This window comes from Somniosus microcephalus, chromosome 24, assembly GCF_052327205.1.
Source record: "Somniosus microcephalus isolate GS21.2 chromosome 24, FLI_Smic_1.0, whole genome shotgun sequence".
NCBI lineage: Eukaryota > Metazoa > Chordata > Chondrichthyes > Squaliformes > Somniosidae > Somniosus > Somniosus microcephalus.
In genome coordinates this window covers 45,915,257-45,937,658 of record NC_141010.1, presented here as the reverse complement: position 1 = coordinate 45,937,658, position 22,402 = coordinate 45,915,257, and the positions used below count along the sequence as shown (strand labels likewise).

At 43.4% G+C, this 22,402-nt stretch overlaps 1 protein-coding gene across 1 annotated transcript; it reads left to right on the top strand.

Moving 5' to 3' along the window:
- The first annotated feature begins 204 nt into the window (after positions 1-204).
- LOC147101465 (ADP-ribosylation factor 2-like) lies at positions 205-20,859 on the top strand. The gene is made up of 5 exons (XM_085966604.1): positions 205-317; positions 7,884-8,053; positions 12,328-12,438; positions 13,663-13,787; positions 17,059-20,859. The coding sequence occupies exons 2-5, from the start codon at positions 7,909-7,911 to the stop codon at positions 17,218-17,220; spliced, it is 543 nt and encodes a 180-aa protein (XP_085822730.1). The 5' UTR covers positions 205-317; positions 7,884-7,908; the 3' UTR covers positions 17,221-20,859.
- The last annotated feature ends 1,543 nt before the right edge of the window (positions 20,860-22,402 follow it).

The following is a 22,402-nucleotide window of genomic DNA, read 5'->3' as shown; positions in this document are numbered from 1 at the left end:
GACAATTCAACCAGATTAAGCAAGCGCCTTCTTTCCTTCCTTCCTTTAGACAAGGGTGGATCCAGGAAGTCCACTCTCTGTTGCAACACGTATGAACAAAGCGATTGGTATAGGGGGAGGGAAACGCCCCAAACGCCACGCTGGAGGCCCCAGCGCGGGGCGCTGATTGGTTACTCGGGCTGTCGATCAGCGGCGGCGCGCACGTAAGCACGCGCACGTACGTAAGGGCGGCCGTGGGTGCGGAGCGGGCGGCCATTTAGCACGGCAGGAGCGACCGAGAGTCAGTGTCTGAGAGAAAGGGGGCGAGCGGCTTCCAGGTAAATGCCCCGGCCTCTGAGGGCAAACTTTGTGTTTTAAAAAATGCCTTTTTTGGATGTTTTACTACCTTAAAGGGGCTATCTATATAGATGCGAGCGGCGTCGCTGTCGGCCAGGCCTTGTCCGCGCCATCCTACCGGGGGAGGCCCCAGACCCCAGGCTGGCTGCGACAGAGCCGCCTCGGAACCCGACCCGGCCTCTCAACATGGTACCAGAAATCTCTCTTCTCAGTGAAAACATCTTCTCGACGTCTAACCTATCAAACTCCTTTTTTTAAATAATAATTTGAAGACTTCTATCGGAGCACCTCTCGGAGAAGAGCCCCAGCCGATTCAATCTTTCCTGATAAATTTGTACCCTTTCAATTTTGGTATCATCCTTGGGAATTTTTTTTTAGCACCTTCTCCAGTGCTTCTATATTCTTGTAATATGGAGACCAAAACTGTACGCAGTACTTTTTTTAAGTGTGGTCTAACCAAGGTTCTATATCATTTTAATGTAACTTCTCTGGTTTTGATTTCTGTTCCTAGAAATGAACCCCAGTGCTTTGCACTTTTTATGGCTTTGTTAACCTACTTTTAATTTGTGAATCTGTACCCCTATATCCCTTTGTGCCTCTACCTCATTTAGACTCTTATTTTCCAAGGAGTAGGCGTCCTCCTTGTTCCTCCTACCAAAATGTACCACTTTGTGCAACTATATTGAAATTCATTTGCCATTTATGCACCCATTCTGCATGTTTGCTAATGTTTTCTTGTATTTTGTCACGGTCTTCCTCAGTGTTAACTATACCCAATTTGGTGGCATCCACAAATTTTGAAATTGTACTTCTGATTCTGGAGTAAAAATCATTTATGTAAATTGTGAACAACAGTGGTTCCAGAACTGATCCCTGTGGAATGCCACTTCCCACCTGCCAGTCTGAGTACCTATCTTTTAACCTTATGTTTTCTGTTACTTAGCCAGTTTGCTATCCATATAGACAAGCAAGGTTTCAAGTTTGATGATTGAGGTAGGCTAATCAGCTTGGACAGTCATTGGATAGGAAGGGGCAAATACAAGGTTCCAGCTCCTGATGACTATCCAGTGACACCCCTCTCTCTTTCTCCCCCACCCCACACTTTTTTGCTGTGCTTTGGTGCGTGTGTGTGTGGATGGTGGTAGCATGGAGCTTTGTAGCGAGGCCTTGACTGGTTGAATAGCCTGAACATTTACATATGAATACTGGCCACTTGAATGAAGTAGCAGATGTGTTCCTCCAGCATTTTACACAAGTTGAATATTTCTGACTAATAGAAATTTTCATATGTTGCAGTAAAGTTAGTGCAAATGAGCCCCAAAAAATGTGAAACCATTAATCTTGCAGCTGTAAATTTATTTCCTGGTTTCATTTACATTACAGTTGTAGCATTAGTGGAAAGCAGTTTATCGTCACACTATTCCACCCCTCCTCTTGCCGCTGTCTTAGGCTGAACCAAACTGTTGGCAAGCTTGACATCCCATTTTAAGCCTGAGATGAGCTTCCAACCACACATCCTCTCCATCACCTAGACCGCCTACTTCCATCTCCATAGCATCGTCAATCTCTGCCTCCGCTTATCTGCTGCTGAAACTCTCATCATGCTTTTGTTGGATGCAGCCTTCCATCTTCCACCCTCCATAAACTTGAATTCATCTGCTGTTCATATCCTAATCTGCACCAAGTCTTGCTCACCCATCACCCCTGTGCTCGCTGACTTGCATTGGCTCCTGGACCACTAGCGCATCAGTTTTAAAATTCTCATCCTTTTCAAATCCCTCCATTGCCTCGCCCCTGCCTGTTTCTGTAACCTACATCTGTAAAGCCCTTCGAGATCTCTGCGTTCCTCCAACTTTGACCTCTTGTGCAGCCCCCACTCCTTTCGCACCACCATTGGCGGTCATGCTTTCAGTCATCAAGGCCCTAAGCTTTGGGATTTTCTCTCGATCTTGCCACCTTCCTCTTCTCGTTTCAGACATTCATTAAAACCTACCTCTTCGACCAAACTTGCAATCACCCACTGTAATATCTCCTTTGGCTCGGTGTCAACATTTTTGCTCCTGTGGTGCACCATGCAATGCTTTCCTACATTAATGATGCTATATAAATGCAAGTTGTTGTTGTTCCTGTAGTTATAAATGCAGCCTAATCAGAAGTAGAGTCCCAAACTGACTGGTGTGAAGCAAAAGTCTCAGTCTGTTTCACTTCAGAGTCTCTTCCGGCATTAGCACCTGATTTATACAACAAGTTTATTGTTGGTGCAAAGCTGAAATTGCTTCGTACCAATGCTAAACTAGTGTAAATTCACCCTCTGTGTAATGGAGAGGCAGTGAGTTTGTGAGACTCCTGATTGAGTTTCTGTTCATGCTGAATTTATTCTTTATTTTCAGAGGTGATAGTGTAGTAGTGTCTGGTTATTTTTTTGTAATATAGTTCCATTGGTGACATTGAATTTTGAGTGTGTGGAACTATCCCTTGGGCTTGAGTTCCAATTTTAATTTATTGTAATTTGAGCCCCATCCAACCAACAGCTTGACTTGAAGGGAATGTAACCAAAGTCTCAACATTGAATCATAAAGAACCTCAACCAAGAAAATGTAACTCGTTAATACTGTGGAAATATGTTCGACTTGGAGTGCTGTTGTAATTAAAATGTTCTATTCCCTATTACCTCTGTAGTGTCATTGCAGATCATTCTTGGAGAAATTGTCTCCGTTGGCCAAGGAATAATAAATATAGGTCAATAATGCAATAGTTTTCAAATTTACAAATGTTGACTCGGCCCTGGGAGTTTGCTGTCCCAACTTACTAATTACAGAAGAGGTCAACTGCTATATACGTAGCAACAAATGCATACTAGTTCAGTGAACAATGAAGAATAGTTGAGAAATCTGATTTTATCTCTGATCTGCTAAAATCCAGGAAACTGAGTTTGAACACTTATGCAATAGTGTATTCTTTAAGATTACCTTCATAAATTTGATGTGGAGATTTTAAGCCATTTAAAGAAATAAAAAATAAATTAAATAATGGGAAAATGTGAACTGCAGTTTTACTTGCAAAAATATTGGGCTCCAATTTGTAGGTTGTGTTTTAACTTGTTAACAGTACCTATATAATAAGAAACCAACCGGATGGACCACCCAGCATCAACCTCGGCACCGGTTGTGGACATGGCAACGGCACACCCAGCCCAGCAAAGTCCTCCTCGCCAACATCTGGGGACTTGTGCCAAAATTGGGACAGCTGTCCCACAGACTAGTCAAGCAACAGCTTGACATAGTCATACACTCAATCATACCTTTCAACCAATGTGCCAAACTCCTCCATCACCATCCCTGGCTATGTCCTGTCCCACTGGCAGGACAGACCCACCAGGGGTGGCGGCACAGTGGTATACAGTCGGGAAGGAGTGGCCCTTGGAGTCCTCAACATTGACTCCGGACCCCATGAAGTCTCATGGCATCAGGTCAAGCATGGGCAAGGAAACCTCCTGCTGATTACCACCTAGCGCCCTCCCTCAGCTGATGAATCAGTACTCCTCCATGTTGAACACCACTTGGAAGAAGCACTGAGAGTAGCAAGGGCACAAAATGTACTCTGGGTGGGGGACTTCAATGTCCATCACCAAGAGTGGCTCGATAGCACCACTACTGACCGAGCTGGCCGAGTCCTGAAGGACATGACTGTCAGTCTGGGCCTGCGACAGATGGTGAGAGAACCAGCACGAGGGGCAAAAGCTACTTGTCCTCAAGTCCCGTCTTCACACTGAGTACACCCTCCATCGTATTTATCCAATTCCCTTTTAAAAGCTACTATTGAATAGAATACATATGGATAGATATAAAAGATAATAAAGGATCAATCTCACTACAGGAAACTTTGTGCTATCCGGCACCGACGGGACCGAGCTGTTGCCGTTCCCTCAAAACTGCCGGACACTCCCGCGCTAATGTTGAAAGATACGGAAGCTTCTGAGCTCCGTATCTGTCAACAAACCCTGTTGCTTCTAAACAGTCCAAGCGTCTCTGTAGCTTAGCAACAGCTTCAGCAGACCTTGCAGAGCTTGACTGTTGAGGAAAAAAGCAACGAGAAAAAAAACACCACGAAAACGGCACCTGATTTTTGCCGGTGGCTCGAGCATTCCAGACAGTTAGCCTCCGGATAACACACAGTTTCCTGTAATAGGCGTAGTCTACAGACTACCTAATAGTGGAAGAGAATTGGAGGAAGAACTATGCAGACAAATTAGGGAAATGAGTAAAAAACATAGCATAATAATCATGGGGGATTCCAACTACCCCAATATTGGCCCTGATATTCCGATCGCATGCCTCCCGCGGGCGGAGACCTGCGATCTGGAAAAATCTGCGCCCTTACATGAGGGCTCCCGGGACGCGCACAGTTCCGCTTCTGGGCTTCTCCAAACTACCGGTGCGCAGGGCCCTCGTATCCCAGAGGTGCAGGTAGTTTGCAGCGTCCCTGAGATCACATGGGTCATGGGGAGCCAATCAAAGAAGGGAATCTCCCTTCATACACTTGACAGGAAGACCTGTCAAATATATGAATGGCGATCACCCCAAAACATAGTACATAAAACTTTAAATAAAATTTTTTTTTAAATCACATTTTTTAAATGACTTGTCTAATAAATTAGCTCTTTTAAACAAAACTTTAAATTTTTGAAAAAAATAATTAGGTTTCTTACGGGGCTACAAAAACTTTTTTAAAAGTATTTTTAAATGATAAATCAGTGGAAATTAAACAACTTTTACTTTTTTCAACTCTTATCCTGGTGAAAGCAGGCCTTATGCTTGCTTTTACCAGGCACAAGAATTGTAAGTGTTTTCTGCAGGTGGACGGTCTCCAAAAAGCGGAACTATCCGCCCGCAGCGGCCCTTCTCCTGGGCAGCCGGCGGATCTGTCGAGAGCTTTCTTGACGGATAGGAAATGCAGGTTTCCAGCACATGCCGGCTTCAGGCATGCACTGCGCATTTCCTATGTCCCTACAGGTGGGTATACAATGCGTACCCACCCGTAGGGATTGGAATACCCGGCCCATTAATTGGACAGAAGAGGGGATAAGGGAATGCAGTTCCTACAATGTGTACAGGACTACTTTCTAATTCAATATGTAAAAAGCCTTTTGCTATTGTGTAAGGGAGGATTTGCTATTGGATCTAGTAATGGGGAATGAACCAGAGCAGAGAAGTAAAGGTAGGTGAACATATAGACAGTAGTGACTATAATATAATATGCTTTAAGATGATAATTGAGAAGGGCATTAGTATGACGAAAACCCGGTTACTAGATTGGAGAAAAGTTGATTTTGAGAGGCTGAGAATTGAACTTGGGGTGGAAATAGGGCAACAATATTGGAAAACAACAATGCAGAGCAGCAATGGGAAACATTTAAAACAGTGTTCAACAGAGTGCAGGAAAAATATATTCTGTTAAAAGGAAAGAACAAACTAAACAATAATGAGATTCCATGGGTGAAAAAAGCCATATGGGAACAATTGAGGGTAAGGAAAGAGGCATACATTAAGTACATAGACAGCAGGGGAGTGCATGATGAGAGAGAATACGAAAAGATTAGGAGAGAAGTCAAAAAATCAATTAGGGAGGCAAAGAGGAACTATGAAATTAAGTTATCATCAAGGAACATAAAACAAAATAGTAAAATATTTTAAAGGCACATCAATTTAAAAAAAAAAGGAAGGTTGGAATGGGAATAGGGCCATTAAGGGATAGTCAGGATAATAGCACATAAGAACTTGCTGCGTTTATTTAAAAAAAAAAAAAAGTTTCCTCCTTTTGCCTCTGATACTTTTGCCAGTTACCTTACATCTGTGTCCTCTGGTTACCAACCCTTCTGCCACTGGAAACAGTTTCTCCTTATTTACTCTATCAAAACCCTTCATGATTTTACACGCCTCTATCAAATCTCCTTCTCTGCTCCGAAGAGAGCAATCCCAGTTTCTTTAGTCTCCATGTAACTAAAGTCTTTCATCTCTGATGCCATTGCAGTAAATCTCTCCTTCACCCTCTCTGAGGCCTTGACGTCCTTCCTAAAGTGTGGTGCCCAGAATTGGCCATGATACTCCAGCTGGGGCCTACCCAGTGTTTTATAAACATTTAGCATCGCTTCCTTTTGTACTTTCTGCCTCTATTTATAAAACCAAGTTTGCTCTATACCTTTTTTTAACAGCCATCTCAACTTGTCCTGCCACCTTCAAAGACTTGTGTACACACACCCCCAGGTCTCTCTCTTCCTGAAACCCCTTTCAAATTGCCTCTACTCATTCTTCCAACCAAAATGAATCATTTCACACTTCTCGGCGTTAAATGTTATCTGCCATTTGTCTGCCCATTTCACCAGTCTACGTCCTCCTGAAGCCTGTTGCTATCCCCCTCATTGTTTACTACATTTCCGAGTTTCGTGTCATCTGCAAACTTTGAAATGCTGACCTGTAATCTGGCACTAGTAAATGCATGAGAATATTATTTTGCTGTGAATACCTCAAGTGAGATTAGAAACAAGATGAGCATTTTTACAATAAAACTACATGTACAGGCTGGACCCCGGTAATCCGGCACTCTCGGGACCAGGCCGGTGCCAGACCATTGAAAATTCCGAACCACTGAAAGTGTCGAAAGTCACCGCAAACACCGCCACCACCTGCTCCTCCTCTTCCTGCTGCTGCCCTCCCTGTGCCGCTGCTCGGGCTCCACCGAGCCGTTGGTGATGCTGCGTGGTCCAGGCGCTGATCCTGATGCGGCGGTCCCAGGACCCGAGCCGGCCCCATCCCAGGGAGCGAATGTGACAGCAGGACTTTCTTCGTGCCGGACCACTGAAGTTGCTGGACCGTTGGGTGCCGGATTACCGGGGTTCAACCTGTAGTAGAAATCAGAGTGCTATATAGCTAGATGTCCTCTGTACTAATGTATATGGCATTTTATTCAGCATACTAGTCTTATCTGCTTATTGTTAAACTTGCCAATAAGTCTAAGTGTTTCGGACCAGCTAAGCTGCTCCAGATTTGTGTAATGGTCAATTATTGCAGTTGACAGCATATTTGTGTAAATGGCAGGGTTTGTGGCAGCATTTAGGTTATGCATCCAACAGTACAATTTTCTACATTAAAGGTTGACTATAATACCTAGTGTTTGACGATTTGTGTTCACAGGATCCTTTACTGTATTCACCTGCAAATCCAAGTATTTTAATGCTGACTAGTGGCAATGACAACCAATAAAGATTTTGGACATGTCGATTTTGTTCATGCAATTTTATCTCCAAATAAATAGTACTTTTGATACCCTCCCCATTTATTGAAAAATTAGAAACAAATTGGTCCTGCTGTGTATTTATCTATTGTTATAATGTCACTAACATTGGTGTATGCTAACCAAAACGGCAAATGTCTTCGAGGATGAGGCACGGTTGGGTGCATCTTGGTGGAGCAGGCCACGCACCTTCGAGGGAATGAAATACTCTCCTTTATTGTAGTACAAAATTAAGCTGCTTTTTCTTTTTTTTTTAGGAAGGATTAGAAAAACAAAGAAACCATGGGAGGTTTAATGAGCGCCTTCGCCCAACTGTTTGGGAAGAAGGACATGCGAATACTTATGGTGGGACTGGATGCGGCGGGCAAAACCACAATCCTCTATAAACTCAAACTTGGGGAAATTGTAACAACAATCCCCACCATAGGTAAGGGCAGATTTTTGTTTTTCTGAATAATAAAGCTTGTAACAACTCCTGAGGCAAGAGATGTTTTGTGGAGGGTAATGCAAGTCCTGTCTGATGCTAAGGAAATAAACACACAAAATGGAGAATCTAACTTATCGATGTGAAGGGGTGTCGAACTCCATTTATGTGGTGGGCCTGATCTGATACCCTAGCACTTGGCATGGGCCATATTCAGCAAAAGTTATTTGGACACCGGGTAGAAATTGGTATGAATTTTGCCTGTTTTTTGGGTGTAAAACAGACACACTCAATACCAATTTCTGGACAGGAGGTCCTGCTCCTAATTTGCACCAGTGACATGGCTCCCACCATATTGGTGCTCACTCTTTTTGGGCGTACCTGGGGACAGCTGTCTGAAACAGCGTTCGGTCAATTTTAAAATGCAAAGAAGGTGCAGTGCCCTTCTGCAAAATGTGTAAAAACTAGGTGGAGCATACACCATGCAATTTCCAACTAGTTTTGCCAGTTCTACAGTGGTCCTTATAGAGACTGCTGGATGTCGCTGAAGAGGTGCTAGGGAAAGTGTTTTTGCTTCCTCACTGGAGCGTGGAGGAGCAGGAATGATTCTCCCAGCTCCACAGCGCTACTGTGGACTGCTGCCGGCTCGTACTCGGCCCTCCTGCATCTTGCTTCTCCATGTATTGGAGCTTACGATGTAACATCAGGATATGCAACTCCTCGCACGCAGTGAGAATCCTCCGTCTTCGAGCCCTTGTTCCCCACTCACCCACCAGTGGAAACAATCTTTGCTATTTACCCCCAGTCAGGTCCCCAGGTTTCACTCACCCCTTTACTGGCTGCTCTCTCGGTAGCACTCCTACTCACCGTATTGCTGCTGCTCCCAGCTCTGCAGGAATTGTTGGGCCCTGCCCCCATCCAACCCTATTCCCCAGTTCTCTCTCCCCATGGCCGAAGCCCCAATCCTCCTGACACCCGCCCCCCCCCCCCCCCCCCCCCCCCCCCCCCCACAGTTTCCCTCTTCCCACCCAATCCCCATTCCCTTGTCTCCCATGGCCCTATCCCTGACCCCTGTTTCCCAGTCCCTGACCCCCTTAGCCCCTATTTGCCTTTTCTCATCCAAGTCCCAGTCCTCTGTCACCCTCTCTTCCCCCTGACCCCGAGCCTCAAACCCAATCTCCTAACCCCCTAGTTGCCTGTACCAATAACCTTGGGTTAGTAGCTAAAATCGAAGATTCCACCAAATTTCAGTATCTTTCTCGGATCAGTTTCTCATGCAGTTTGAACAGGAGTATGATGAGAATAATGTTTTTTGGGGTAAAAAATTGTACAAATTAAATTTTCATAAACCAAATACTGTTGAAGTTAAACGATTTCAAACTGGGCTCTTGACAAAATATGCTCTCAAACTTGCTCTGTGTCCAGAAAATGTAGAATTGGTGCTTCAAGAGCTTAATTCTATGTTGGTACAGCTTGGAGGCAGTTGCTGGTATCGAAACCAAATGCTTGTTTGTCTTGTCATTTGACTATGCTTGTATAGTCAAAATTAGTTTGCAGTTCTTGGCCAGCTACTAAGTGAAACGAATGCTTTGTAATGTCAGTGAACATGATGGTTCCTCTGAACTTGAAATACTTTGTTTAAAATCGCACACACTATGATCCTTGGTGACTCTCTAATTTGTCATTCTGTCTACTTGGTTCCTCTCCCAACAGCATAGCTAAGATGGTCTGCATCCTACTTTAGCTGTTTTCAAAGCTAAAGACAATTAAACGTTTAACTCTGAGTGTAGGACTTCAGTGTCCATCACCAAGAGTGGCTCGGTAGCACCACTACTGGCCGAGTCTTGAAGGACATAACTGCCAGACTGGGTCTGTGACAGATGGTGATAGAACCAACACGAGGGAAAAACTGACTTGACCTCATCCTCCCCAATCTACCTGTCACAGATGCATCTGTCCATGACGGTATTGGTAGGAGTGACAACCGCACAGTCTCTGCGGAGACTAATTCCCATCTTCACACTGAGGACACCCTCCATCGTGTTGTGTCGCACTACCTACCGCTGTGCTAAATGGGATAGATTCAGAACAGATCTAGCAGCTTAAAACTGGGCATCCACGAGGTGCTGTGGACCATCAGCAGCAGCCGAATTGTATTCTAGCACTAGCTGTAACCTCATGGCTTGGCATATTCCTTACTCTACCATTACCATCAAGCCAGAGGACCAACCCAGGTTCAATGAGGAGTGTAGAAGAGCATGCCAGGAGCAGCACCAGGCGTACCTAAAAATCAGGTGCCAACCTGGTGAAGCCACAACACAGGACTATATGCATGCTAAACGGCAGAAGCAGTATGCTATCGACAGAGCTTAGCGATCCCATAACCAATGGATCAGATGAAAGCTCTGCAGTCCTGCCACATCCAGTCGTGAATGGTGATGGACAATGAAACTTCTAACGGGAGGAGGAGGCTCCATGAACATCCTCATCCTCGATAATGGCCGAGTCCAGCACGCGAGTGCAAAAGAAAAGGCTGAAGCATTTGCAGCCATTAACAGCCAGACGTGCCGAGTGGATTATCCATATCGGCCTCCTCCTGAGGTCCCCACCATCACAGAAGCCAGTCTTCAGCAAATTCGATTCACTCCATGTGATATCAAGAAACGGCTGAGCGCACTGGATACAGCAAATGCTGTGGGCCCTGACAACATCCTGGCTGTCGTGCTGAAGACTTGTGCTCCAGAACTAGCCGCGCCTCTAGCCAAGCTGTTCCAGTACAGCAACAACACTGGCGTCTACCCGACAATGTAGAAAACTACCCAGGTATGTCCTGTCCACAAATCCAATCTGACCAATTACCGCCCTATCAGTCTACTCCATTATCAGCAAAGTGGTGGAAGGTGTCGTCGACAGTAAGATCAAGTGGCAGTTACTCACCCGTAATCTGCTAACCGATGCTCAGTTTCACCAGGACCACTCTGCTCCAGACCTCCTTACAGCCTTGGTCCAAACATGGACAAAAGAGCTGAATTCCAGCAGGGAGGTGAATGACTGACTGCTCTTGACATCAAGGCAGCATTTGACCAAGTGTGCTGTCAAGGAGCCCTAGTAAAATTGAAGTGAATGGGGGTGGGGAAACTCTCCACTGGCTGGAGTCATACCTAGCATAAAGAAAGATGGTTGTGATTGTTGGAGGCCAATCATCTCGGCCCCAGGACATTGCTGCAGGCGTTCCTCTGGGCAGTGTCCTCGGGCCAACCATCTTTAGCTGCTTCGTCAATGACCTTCCTTCCATCATAAGGTCAGAGGTGGGGATGATTGCACAGTGTTCAGTTCCATTCGCAACGCCTCAGATAATGTGCTCACATGCAGCAAGATCTGGGCGACATTGAGGCTTGGGCTGATGTGTGGCATGAATGTTGCTTGCCACTTAAGTGCCAGGTAATAACCATCTCCGAGAAAGTCTAACCACCTCCCCTTGACACTCAATGGCAGTAGCATCGTCTAATCCCCCACCAGCAACATCCTGGGGGGTGGTGGTCACCATTGACCAGAAACTTAACTGGACCAGCCACAAATACTGTGGCTACAAGAGCAGGTCAGAGGCTGGGCATTCTGCAGTGAGTGTCTCACCTCCTGACTCCCCAAAGCCATTCCATCATCTACAAGACACAAATCAGGAGTGCGATGGAATACTCTCCACTTACCTGGATGAGTGCAGCTCCAACTATACTCTATGATCGACACCAACCAGGACAAAGCAGTCTGCTTGATGTGGCACCCCATCCACCACCTTAAACATTCACGTCATCCACCACCAGTGCACCGCGTCTGCAGTGTGTACCATTGACCAGATGCACTGCAGCAACTCATCAAAGCTTCTTCGACACAACCTCTGCCACCTAGAAGGACAAGGGCAGCAGGCGCATGGGAACACCACCACCTCCAAGTTCCCCTCCAAGTCATACACCATCCTGACTTGGAAGTATATTGCTGTTCCTTCATTGTTGCTGGGTCAAAATCCTGGAACTCCCTACCTGTGGGAGTACCTTCACCACCTTCTCAAGGACAATTAGGGATGGGCAATAAATGCTGGCATTGCCAGTGACACATCCTGTGAATGAATTTAAAAAAACTTGTGAAACAATTATTGTTGGGAAGGAATGCACAGCATAGTGCATGTTTATTGCTACCTTTTCCAGTGCGCTCTGTTTGCTTTGATTCTAAGTTTGGTATGAATTGTTGCATAGCTATTTTTCCTATCTATTTTGTTGCAGGTTTTAATGTGGAAACAGTAGAATACAAGAATATAAACTTCACGGTATGGGATGTGGGTGGTCAAGATAAAATTAGACCTCTCTGGCGTCACTATTTCCAGAATACGCAAGGTATGAATTATTTCCTACAGTTGTGTATCAAGTAGGAATAAAGTTAAGTTCTTTGCTATTCAAGGTGCTCTTTTGTATTGGTATTTATAGAACATATTTCCCAACCAGGAAGTTATGCTTGAGGGTTGTCATTTACTCCATTTCAACAGCCATATACTAGTCCAGACCCTTAGGCACACAGTCCTATAGTGCAGCATTCCATGTGCAAAGAAAATAAGGTGAGGTGAGATCTTTTATGTCCACCTGAGTATAATGTCTTAATCTGAAAAATGGCACCTCTTGCAGTGAGTCTGAGCTCAAGCCTCTGGAATGGGGCTGAACCCACAACCTTCTGACTTGGGTGAAGTGCTACCACTGAGCCTAGGCTGACGCCTTTACAGAAGAGGATTGTCAAAATTATCTCCATTTTGAGTTGGGTCAATTGTATGATGCAGCTAAGTTTGTATCTTCAATTGGCACTGCTGCTTTTAAATTAGATAACCTTCGGGCAGCTCCAGCTGTCTCCTTTTCAGCTAAAATTGGGTATTGCATATTGTGGAGTAACCTAAGCTCTGTTGTTTCTTGAGGTACTATTTTGTGAGGACAGTCCCATGCTTGGTTTGAGTCCTAGTTCATTTTGCACCCTGTCTGATTTTACTCTACATTGAAGCCAATTGAAAGTAAAATCGGGCAGGGTCTAAAGCAGGCGTCTGACTCAATCCCACCCCAATCCCGCCAGGCAGGTTAGGTTAAACATTATATTTCACTGGTGCTGAGAGTTGCACACATTTTGTGACTGTACTTAATGTTTTAACGCAGAAGGTACAGTCATATAGAATCATAATGCAGAAGAGGGCCATTTGACCATCACACTTGTGCTGGTCTCTGAAAGAGCTATCCATTTTGTCCCTTTCTGAATGCTGCCTTTAAAATTCTTGGGTGAAATTGGTATTCAGCGGTAGCACAAAATGGGCGATAGCAAATCGGCAGCCTGTTTTACACCCTACCTGATATTCTTTTACATTGACGTCTATGGAAATGAAAATCGAGTGGGGTGTAAAGTGCTATATCCTGTTCAGTGCTACTGCTGACAACCTATTTCACGCCTCTTATTTTTCAAATATTTATCTAATAAATGCATGTGCTCTGAGTGATTTATAACTGACCCTGAAGTCAAAGGTTTACTGTTCCTGTCATTGGGTACACAGTTGATGCATTATGAAATATCAACATGTTTTCTTAAAGGCTTAATATTCGTGGTCGACAGCAATGACCGAGAGCGCATCAACGAAGCAAGGGAAGAATTGAATCGGATGTTAACGGAAGACGAGCTGAGAGACGCTGTGTTATTAGTCTTTGCAAATAAGCAGGTAAGTCGAGGCACATAGAATCATAGAATGCTTACAGCACAGAAGGAGGCCATTCGGCCCATCGAGCCTGTGCCAGAGCTTTCACTCAGTTAAACTCTTCCACCATAGCTATTCAATTTGACTGTTTTACTAACGGCCCATACCATTATGCTTTTGTAAACAGTTTGATTTGCACAATCTAAGTTGACAGTTAAATGGTAGGCTCGGCTGAACAAATGGGCTTGATATTTGGCTTCATTGCCCTTGAACTACGAAAAGAGGAAAGAAATCCAGGTTTCCCATTTGATTGTTGTCCATGATCCCTGCTAGAAAGTGTATGTTTGGCAGAACAAGATTGGACTTGACTATAATGTCTCTTAAAGAAAAGAGACATTTATATAGCACCTTTTCATGACTTCAGGATGACTCTAAGCACTTTACAAACAATGAAGTATTTTTGAAGTGTATTTAACGTTATAGGAAACACGGCAGCCAATTTGCGCACAGCAAGGTCCCAGATAATGTTAGTGGAAATAACAGGAAACGCTGGAAAAACTCAGGCCAGGCAGCATCGGTGGAGAGAGAAACAGTTAACGTTTCAGTTCAATGACCTTTTGTCGGAAATGGAAAGCAGGTTTAGGGGCTGGGAAAAGGGAGGGGATGAAAGAACAAAAGGGAAGGTCAGTGATAGGATAGAAAGCAGGAGAGATTGGGAGACATTGAGGCACATTGAGATATTCAAGGCAAGAGGAGGTGGTAATGGGACAGGTTAAGGAACAAAGTATGGCTCAAATGGGGTGTGAATTGCGCTGGTAGAATGAAGGACAGCTGAAGGGAGGGAAGAAAAAACTGGATTAAAAAAAAAAAAAGGAACAAAATATATATGTGATGGGCCGCAGTTATGATCTGAAATTGTTGAACTCTGTTGAATCCAGAGGGCTGTAGAGTGCCTAATTGAAAGATGAGGTGCTGTTCCTCGAGCTTACACTGAGCTTCCGTGGAACAATGGAAGAGGCCGAGGACGGTGAGGTCTGAGTGGGAATGGGGCGGTGAGCTCGGGGTCCCCCTTACAGACTGAACGGAGGTGTTCCGCAAAGCGATCACCCAATCTGCGTTTGGTCTCCCCAGTGTAGAGGAGACCACATTTTGAGCAGCGAATACAGTATACTAAATCGCAAGAAGTAAAAGTAAATCGCTGTTTCACCTGGAAGGGGTGTTTGGGGCCCTGGACAGTGGGAAGGGGTTGGGTATAAGGGCATGTGTTGCATCTCCTGCGCTAGCACGGGAAGGTGAAGGGGTGCTGGGGGTGGTAGAGGAGTGGACTAGGGTGTCTCGGAGGGAGCGGTCCCTACGGAATGCTGAAAGGGGAGGTGAGGGGAAGATACGTTTGGTGGTGGGATCACTCTGGAGGTTGCGGAAATGGCGGAGGATGATCCGTTGAATGTGGAGGCTGGTGGGGTGAAAGGTGAGGACAAGGGGAACCCTATCGTGGTTCCGGGAGGGGCAGGGGTGAGGGCTGAAGTGCGGGAGATAGAATGGACATGGTCGAGGGCCGTGTCAACCACAGTAGAGGGGAATCCTCGGTTGAGGAAAAAGGAATGTTATAGTGATATTGGTTGAGGGATAAATATTGGCCAGGAAACTGGAAAGAACTCCCCTGCAGTTTTTCGAATAGTGCTGTGGAATCTTTTACATCCACCTGAGGGGGGAGACAGGGCCTCAGGTTAACCTATCATCCTAAAGATGGTGACTCCCACGGTGTAACACTCCAATAGTACTGCAGAAGTGTCTTCCTAGATTATGTGCCCCAAGTCTCTAGTGGGACTTGAACCCACAACCTGCTGACTCAGGCAAGAGTTCTGCCAACTGAGCCACAGCTGACGCTCAATAGAATGGCTTGTCTATATTTGCTGACTAGGTTTGCGTGCAAAGTGTGACCACTTAGGCTATTTGAGGGTTGTCGGCATGTGTGGAACTGTGCCTGCCCATAATTGTAAGCTTTGGGAGGGGAGAAGAAAAAAATTGAGCTAGGGAAAAATAGGCCATAAAATGTTCATTGGACTGAACGGCCTTTTCTCATCTGTGGTTTTTCTCTCGATGCCGTTAAAAATATATACAATTTACTTTGACCCATTGTATTGAGGGTGATTGCTGATTGTGCATTAATGATGCTTTATATGTAGATGGAAAATATAGGCTGAAACTCTTGCTTTTGTCTTGATGTGGATTGATTGGAATTCCTTGTCCATATCAAGGCTGTATAAATATTGCTGCAATTACCAGGAGTTGCATTTCTAGACTCGTTTATTTTCAGAATGGGTTAAAATTAGCCTGACTTTTGTTACCCACCTCATCTCTTTTCCTCCTCCCCCCCCCCCCCCCCCCCCCCCCTCTTTGCCTTACTCCTAAAAGAAGACGACTTGCATTTATATAGCGCCTTTCACGACCACTGGTCGTCTCAAAGCACCTTTCAACCAATGAAGTACTTTTCAAGTGGAGTCACTGTTGTAATGTGGGAAATGCGGCAGCCAATTTGCACACAGCAAGGTCCCACAAACCGCAATGTGATAATGACCAGATAATCTGTTTTTGTTGTGTTGGTTGAGGGATAAATATTGGCCAGGATATTCAGTAACCCTAATCCTAACTGAACTGTGGACTACAGAAGACTTTTTTTATATTTCATTTGTCTTGGAATCAGCATACTGAACTGCTTAACTCACGAAGTACTGTTCGAAAAGCTAACTGAGCAGTAGAACTAGCAGGTAAAGACAATAGTGTTTCACTTTCATCTTTGCCACAAGGTCCCAGTTCTGGTTCCCAGTCTGCTTAGCTAGTTGATCTCAGCCAGACAGCATTTGGGGGGTTCCACAATTGGCCTCTGCTTTCCTGGCTTTGGGGGAGGTGGGAGTCAGGAGAATAAACTGGCCACGGTTCCCACTCTTGATAACTATCCAGTGACTCCTGTAAATTGCACACGTGACTGACGGGAACAAGCTCACTTGTGATGCCCTCAGTGGTTATGTAGTCTGACAGCTGCTGGCGAGGCTCACAGGAAGTACGGGCACTTGGAAGAGATACCAAAAGGCCCCCCAGTACTTGTGGGACTCTGCCCCAGAGAGAGGTGGAGGAGAGGCTACGAGATGAGTGCAGAAAATCAGACACTAGAGCCGTGTGCTATTGGACCATCTTGAGGTGATTTGAATTCAGACAAAGTAAATAATCATCTTGCTGTTGTACTAGAAAGCAATCCCGATCCTGTTTCATTCAAAATTATTTTTTCTCCTTACAGGATTTGCCAAATGCAATGATTGCTGCAGAAATCACAGATAAACTGGGCCTACATCAAAACTACAGCAGAACTTGGTACATCCAAGCAACATGTGCTACCGCTGGCAGTGGCCTCTATGAAGGTCTCGATTGGCTGTCTGGTCAACTTCAAAAACGGAAGTGATCCATCCACTTCCCGAATGCCTCCACATGAAGCTGTGCTGCTGCTGTGTGCCTGTGTGTGTGTCCGAGAGTTTGGTGTTGAGTGGGAGCAGTTTCCTCACCTTGTGCCTTTTTATAATACAGAGAAGGGTTAGGGACACTACTTATCTGAACTGGTATTATGGAGAACTATGGAAGTATTTTACTAATACAAATGAATGGCTCTAGTTTTGAAATAGTTGCCAGCAACACTTGCAGGCTTAAAAAAAAATCAATTTACATTATGTAATCGCTAGCTGTCCAAAAATTAGGACCAAGAAATGCTTTTTTATGGCCCCTTTTATAACGAGGTGCAGGGGGTGGCCAGTGGTTGGGGGGGTGGGTGAGGTAGGGGGAATGTGCCTGATCAGCAAATCTTGTTATGGAAATTGAGAGCAGGATTGCAAACCTTGCTTTGCAATCTCATCTAACTTTTTGTTCTGAGCCAGAGTGGTGCAGGCTGGTTTTAACTTGTGCTTGCATTGCACTGCATGCACTAAAAACTTGGTGGGGATGGCAAAAGGTGAAAATCAATGTATTCTGCAGGGAAATAATTCACTTGTTCGGAGTCCTGGTTGTGTTTTTTTTGACTCTGCAAAGGACCCAAAGAGAAATTATTTATGCCCATGTGCAGGTGAGTTGTAGAAACGTAAATCCTGCAATTAAAAAAAAATGAAAAAAAAAATGTGTAGAGGTCACTGAGGCAGCTGCTCCCATTCCTGTTTTGTAAAGGTTTTGAACGACACTTGTATGTATTTACTACAGGGGCGGGGGGAAGGGTAAAATGCATAAAATAACAAATATCTAAAAAAAAATATTGTTGTAAACACCAAGAGCCAAGCCCCCAAAAATAGTGCTCTGTCTATTCCTGCAAGTGGCTTTAAAAGCACCCTGGATCTTCATTAATACATATTGGGAGTTAAACTTTAGGGTGGTGGGAATTTAAAATTGCACACCTGTCTTCCAGGAAATTTCCCCAATAGTCTGACATTTCTACCAAAAAAAGAAATTTGAAAACTTTTCAACAGGCTGTTGGATTATTTAGAGGTTTAGTCAGATTATTTATACTTTACAGACCAGTAGCATGCATTTCAAATTCATTGTATATTAATGACCAGTTGAATACAGGTGTCTTCAGACAAAAACTGAATATAGTTAATACACTCTTGCAAGTTGACCTTAAGATGCGGACTGCAATCTTATTAACTGCAGCAATATGGAGGGAGAGATGCCAGTTGGGAATTATCTGATTCTATTTACACTAGTTAACAAGTTTAAGAAAACAATTTTATGTAATGTAAGAATATATTTTACTGGGACAGACATTACACTTGAAGGCAATGGTGGAAATGTGAAGCTTTGTTTGAAAAAAAAAAAAAAAAAAAAAAAAATTTCTCTACGCACGAAGGCCAACATCAAAAGGTGTGCAAATGTGATTTCTAATCTGAAAAGATCAGCTTGTTTTTTAACCATCTTTGAAAACCTGTCTTGAAATGCACTATATTAAAGATATCTCTATTAGAATAAATGGCCATGTTACATACCTGCGTGTTGGGGTGCCTGTGTAATACTGAATTCCTGTCGGTTTTTGTGGGGTGTGTTTGAAGCAGGGGGGGGTGAAGAGAACTTGTTTGCAAATATTTCTGCTAGCAATAAAGGTTCATTCCCCTTCCCTTCCCTGCATGTTTTGATTGATGCCAGGGTGGTTTGTTCAGTTATTTAAATTGCAATGCTGTTTTGGGGTGGGTTAAATCCAGACTTTTCAAAATGAAAAAGGTCCATTCTAACTAATATTGTTTAAAGTAATATGGTGATCTTGAATTCCACAACTAAAGTAACATCTAAATTTTCATTGTTTTAGTTGGGTCTCTGTTTGACCTTAACATAGCATTGCAATTTTATTTGGGGGGTGGGGGTGCGATGAGAGAATTGGGTAAGAGTTTTGTACTTGACAAAATGCTGAGGAATGGAGCATTTTGGGTGCTTAGTACCTACAGTGTGAACTCTGGGCATCTACAGCAAGGCTGGATGCAAAATAATGCGTATTCTACTTTTGAACACTCATAAATGCACCGTCTCCCTGCCCCAGTGTGAATTGTTTGCATCCACACTAACCATCCTTTCATGTTCTGAGATTTCTGATTTGAATTGTAGGAAATGGTAGAGGGGGCTTGAATGGGCCATGGAAGGGAGATGGGGGATTTAAAAAAAAAAAAAAAAAAAGTGCAGAAAAACAAGTTTATATTGAATATATGCTGATACATGTCCTAGGATAATAAAGGAGTGTTCCAAGTGAAGCCTAAATGGCTGAACAGGGAGGTTCGTAGGGAAATTTATCTTTTTTTAAAAAAGCTCACTAAGTGTGAAAGAAGCAATTGTCGAGAGTCGGAACAAGTATGAAAAGCAGCCAAAGATAACAAACCAATATTAGAAAAAAATATAGTGAACAATTGTAGTAGGGATGGCAAGGATTTTTTTCAGATATGTTGAATTTGCGGGTTAGGTATGAGAAAGATATGGCTGACTACTTAATACTTGCATTAGTTTTCACTAAATATGTGGCTGTGGTCCCAATCGTACATGATAGTCATGCAGCAAAAACTGTCTTGCTAAACTTTTTGAGGAAGTGATTAGAACAGGAGATGATGGCAGTCTGGATAGAAGCCAATGCTAATCAAATAGCAGTTTTTAAAGGACTTTGTATTTTCATTGGAAACCACATCAAGAACTATAGCATTTCCTCTTTACAAAAAAACAGGACTACCTGATGCTGGTCCATAAACCAGCTTTTGATCGAGATGCAGAGTTGAGTGATGATGAGAAATTTGATGTGGTTCAGAGCAAGCTGGGTTAATAATTCAAGAACATCAGCTCCTATTCTGAAAGGTTAACGTTTTGGGTGCAATCTAGTTGATCAACGTGCCATGCATATTCAGCAGTTTACTTCTGATTTCCAACCTACTTTGTTCTCTTGCATTTAATTTAGTTCACCTTGAATTGTTGGGTAACTGGAAGCTTGATACTTGGAAGCATGTTATATAGATGGCATAGCAAATTGGCAATGTTGAAATCCTGCGCAGACACACATTATAGTCAAGAAAGCACAGTTCAGATAGGTAAGACATGAAATTAGGATGGCTGATGAGCAACTATCAGTGTTGCTAACTGAAGGCATAATTAGTTGTGAAACACTGCAAGAAGGTAGTTTCTTGAGTGTGTAAAGGTTTGTGGCTCCTTGGAAGATGCTGTCCAAAATGGAAGTCTGGCACAATGAAATATGGCAAGCAAAAAGAAAAAAAGCTCTCAGCCAAGCAGTGTGTGGCTACATTCCTTGACCTACGGGGCAAGTCTGTCTCTGGATTGTAAGCCCGCTCTGCACCAAGAGATGCAAACCAGAATCATTTTGCAAAATAATGTAATTATCAATGTGTTGACCTTTTTTTAACTTTTGTTTATTTACTACTGAATATATGTAATTGGCATTAAGCTCACAATTGGTAAATTGTTCATGGATTCACTGAAATGACTTGAAATGTACGTTTGACCGTAGGAACTACAGAATGAATAGTGTATCATGTCACATCACCACTTCACATTTTGAATAAAATAATCATTATCTCTGCCCTGGAATATGACCGATTTTTAAAAAAAAAAAAAAAAAAAAATTAAGGTTTGTATGCTAGTTGGTTGATTGGAGATCTTGTTTGTGCTGATGGTGAGTATATCTAGGCACACGCTTACAATCACCTGAGTTATATTGAACACTATATTTGTGTGTGCTGTGTCTCCCAATGTGTAGTCACTATGCTTAGTCTCTCCAAACTTAAGCTAACCTCAATATTTTCTACATATGTGGAAAGCGGGGAAATAGAGAACCAATGTCACTGAAGTAATATAAGGCTTTACTGTGTTACCTCTTTTCTCCCCTCCTGACAGAACATAAACAAAAAGACTGAGGTCCATCTAATTTGCCTTGCACCATCCTCGTAGTCACATAATACAACGATAATGGAGTTGTTGACTAATCGCAGCAATCAATCTCTCAATTAGTCTACAACAGACATGAGGCGAGGAAAACCCCAGTGAAGAGCTTTGGGAACCATCGGTCCAAAGTCTGTCGTTCCTCTGAAAATGTTATTTTCTGAAAGAAATTTATCTAATTTGCTTTTCAATGAATTAATACTAACTGCTTATAACCTGTGCCATAGATTTACCACTTGAAATATTTTTTCCGTAGATTTATTTTGAATTTAACCCCCTTCAAGCGCAGGTTGTGTCTTGTTCTACTGTTTTGGATAAGGTGAAATAGCTTGTCATGGTTGACATTATCTAGTTTCTTTAAAATCCTAAAAACAGCAATCATATCCCCTCTACCTTCTCTTTTTCCAGTGAGAATATGCCATAATTCAGTCCCTCCATCCCTCAATAATTCTATTTGCTTTCTTCTGTATCCTTTCAATAGCTGCAATATCGTTTTGCGGTGACCAGAATTGTACACCATATTCGAAGTACAGTCCACACCAATAATTAAAAAATGGCAGGGTTACCTCACTATCACCGAGCATTGTTGGGATAGCTTCAATTGAACCATAAAACATTTTATAAACATGTAAGCGGTTACCTAGGGAAAAAGTTGGGCGAATTAAGAACTTGAAATCTTCATGTAGTGGCAGAGGGCATTGTGAAAGTATTAAATGAGTAGTTTGCATCTGTCTTCACAAAGGAAGCAAATGATGTGAAGGTTATACTAAAAGAGCTGAGGAACATTATGAACAGGATAGTAATAGCGACCGCCTAATAAGATTAGCATTACTGAAAGGTGGTAAGTCACCTGGTCCAGATGGAATGCAGCCTAGGTTGCTGAAAGAAGCAAAGGTAGAAATAGCTGAGACATTGGTCACAATCTTTCAATCCTCATTGGGTACAGGAGTATTGCCGGAGGACTGGAGCGTTGCTAATGTTATACCACTATTCAAGAAAGGGGAGAGGGATAAACCAGGAAACAACTGGCCAGTCAACCTAACATCGGTGGACGGGGATGTTATTGGAAACCATTAGCGGGGACAAAATAAGCTTTCATTTGGAAAGGTATGGGTCAAGGTGAGCAATCATTTGTTAAAGGCAAATAGTGTCTGACTAGCTTGATCAATCTTTGACCTCATCAA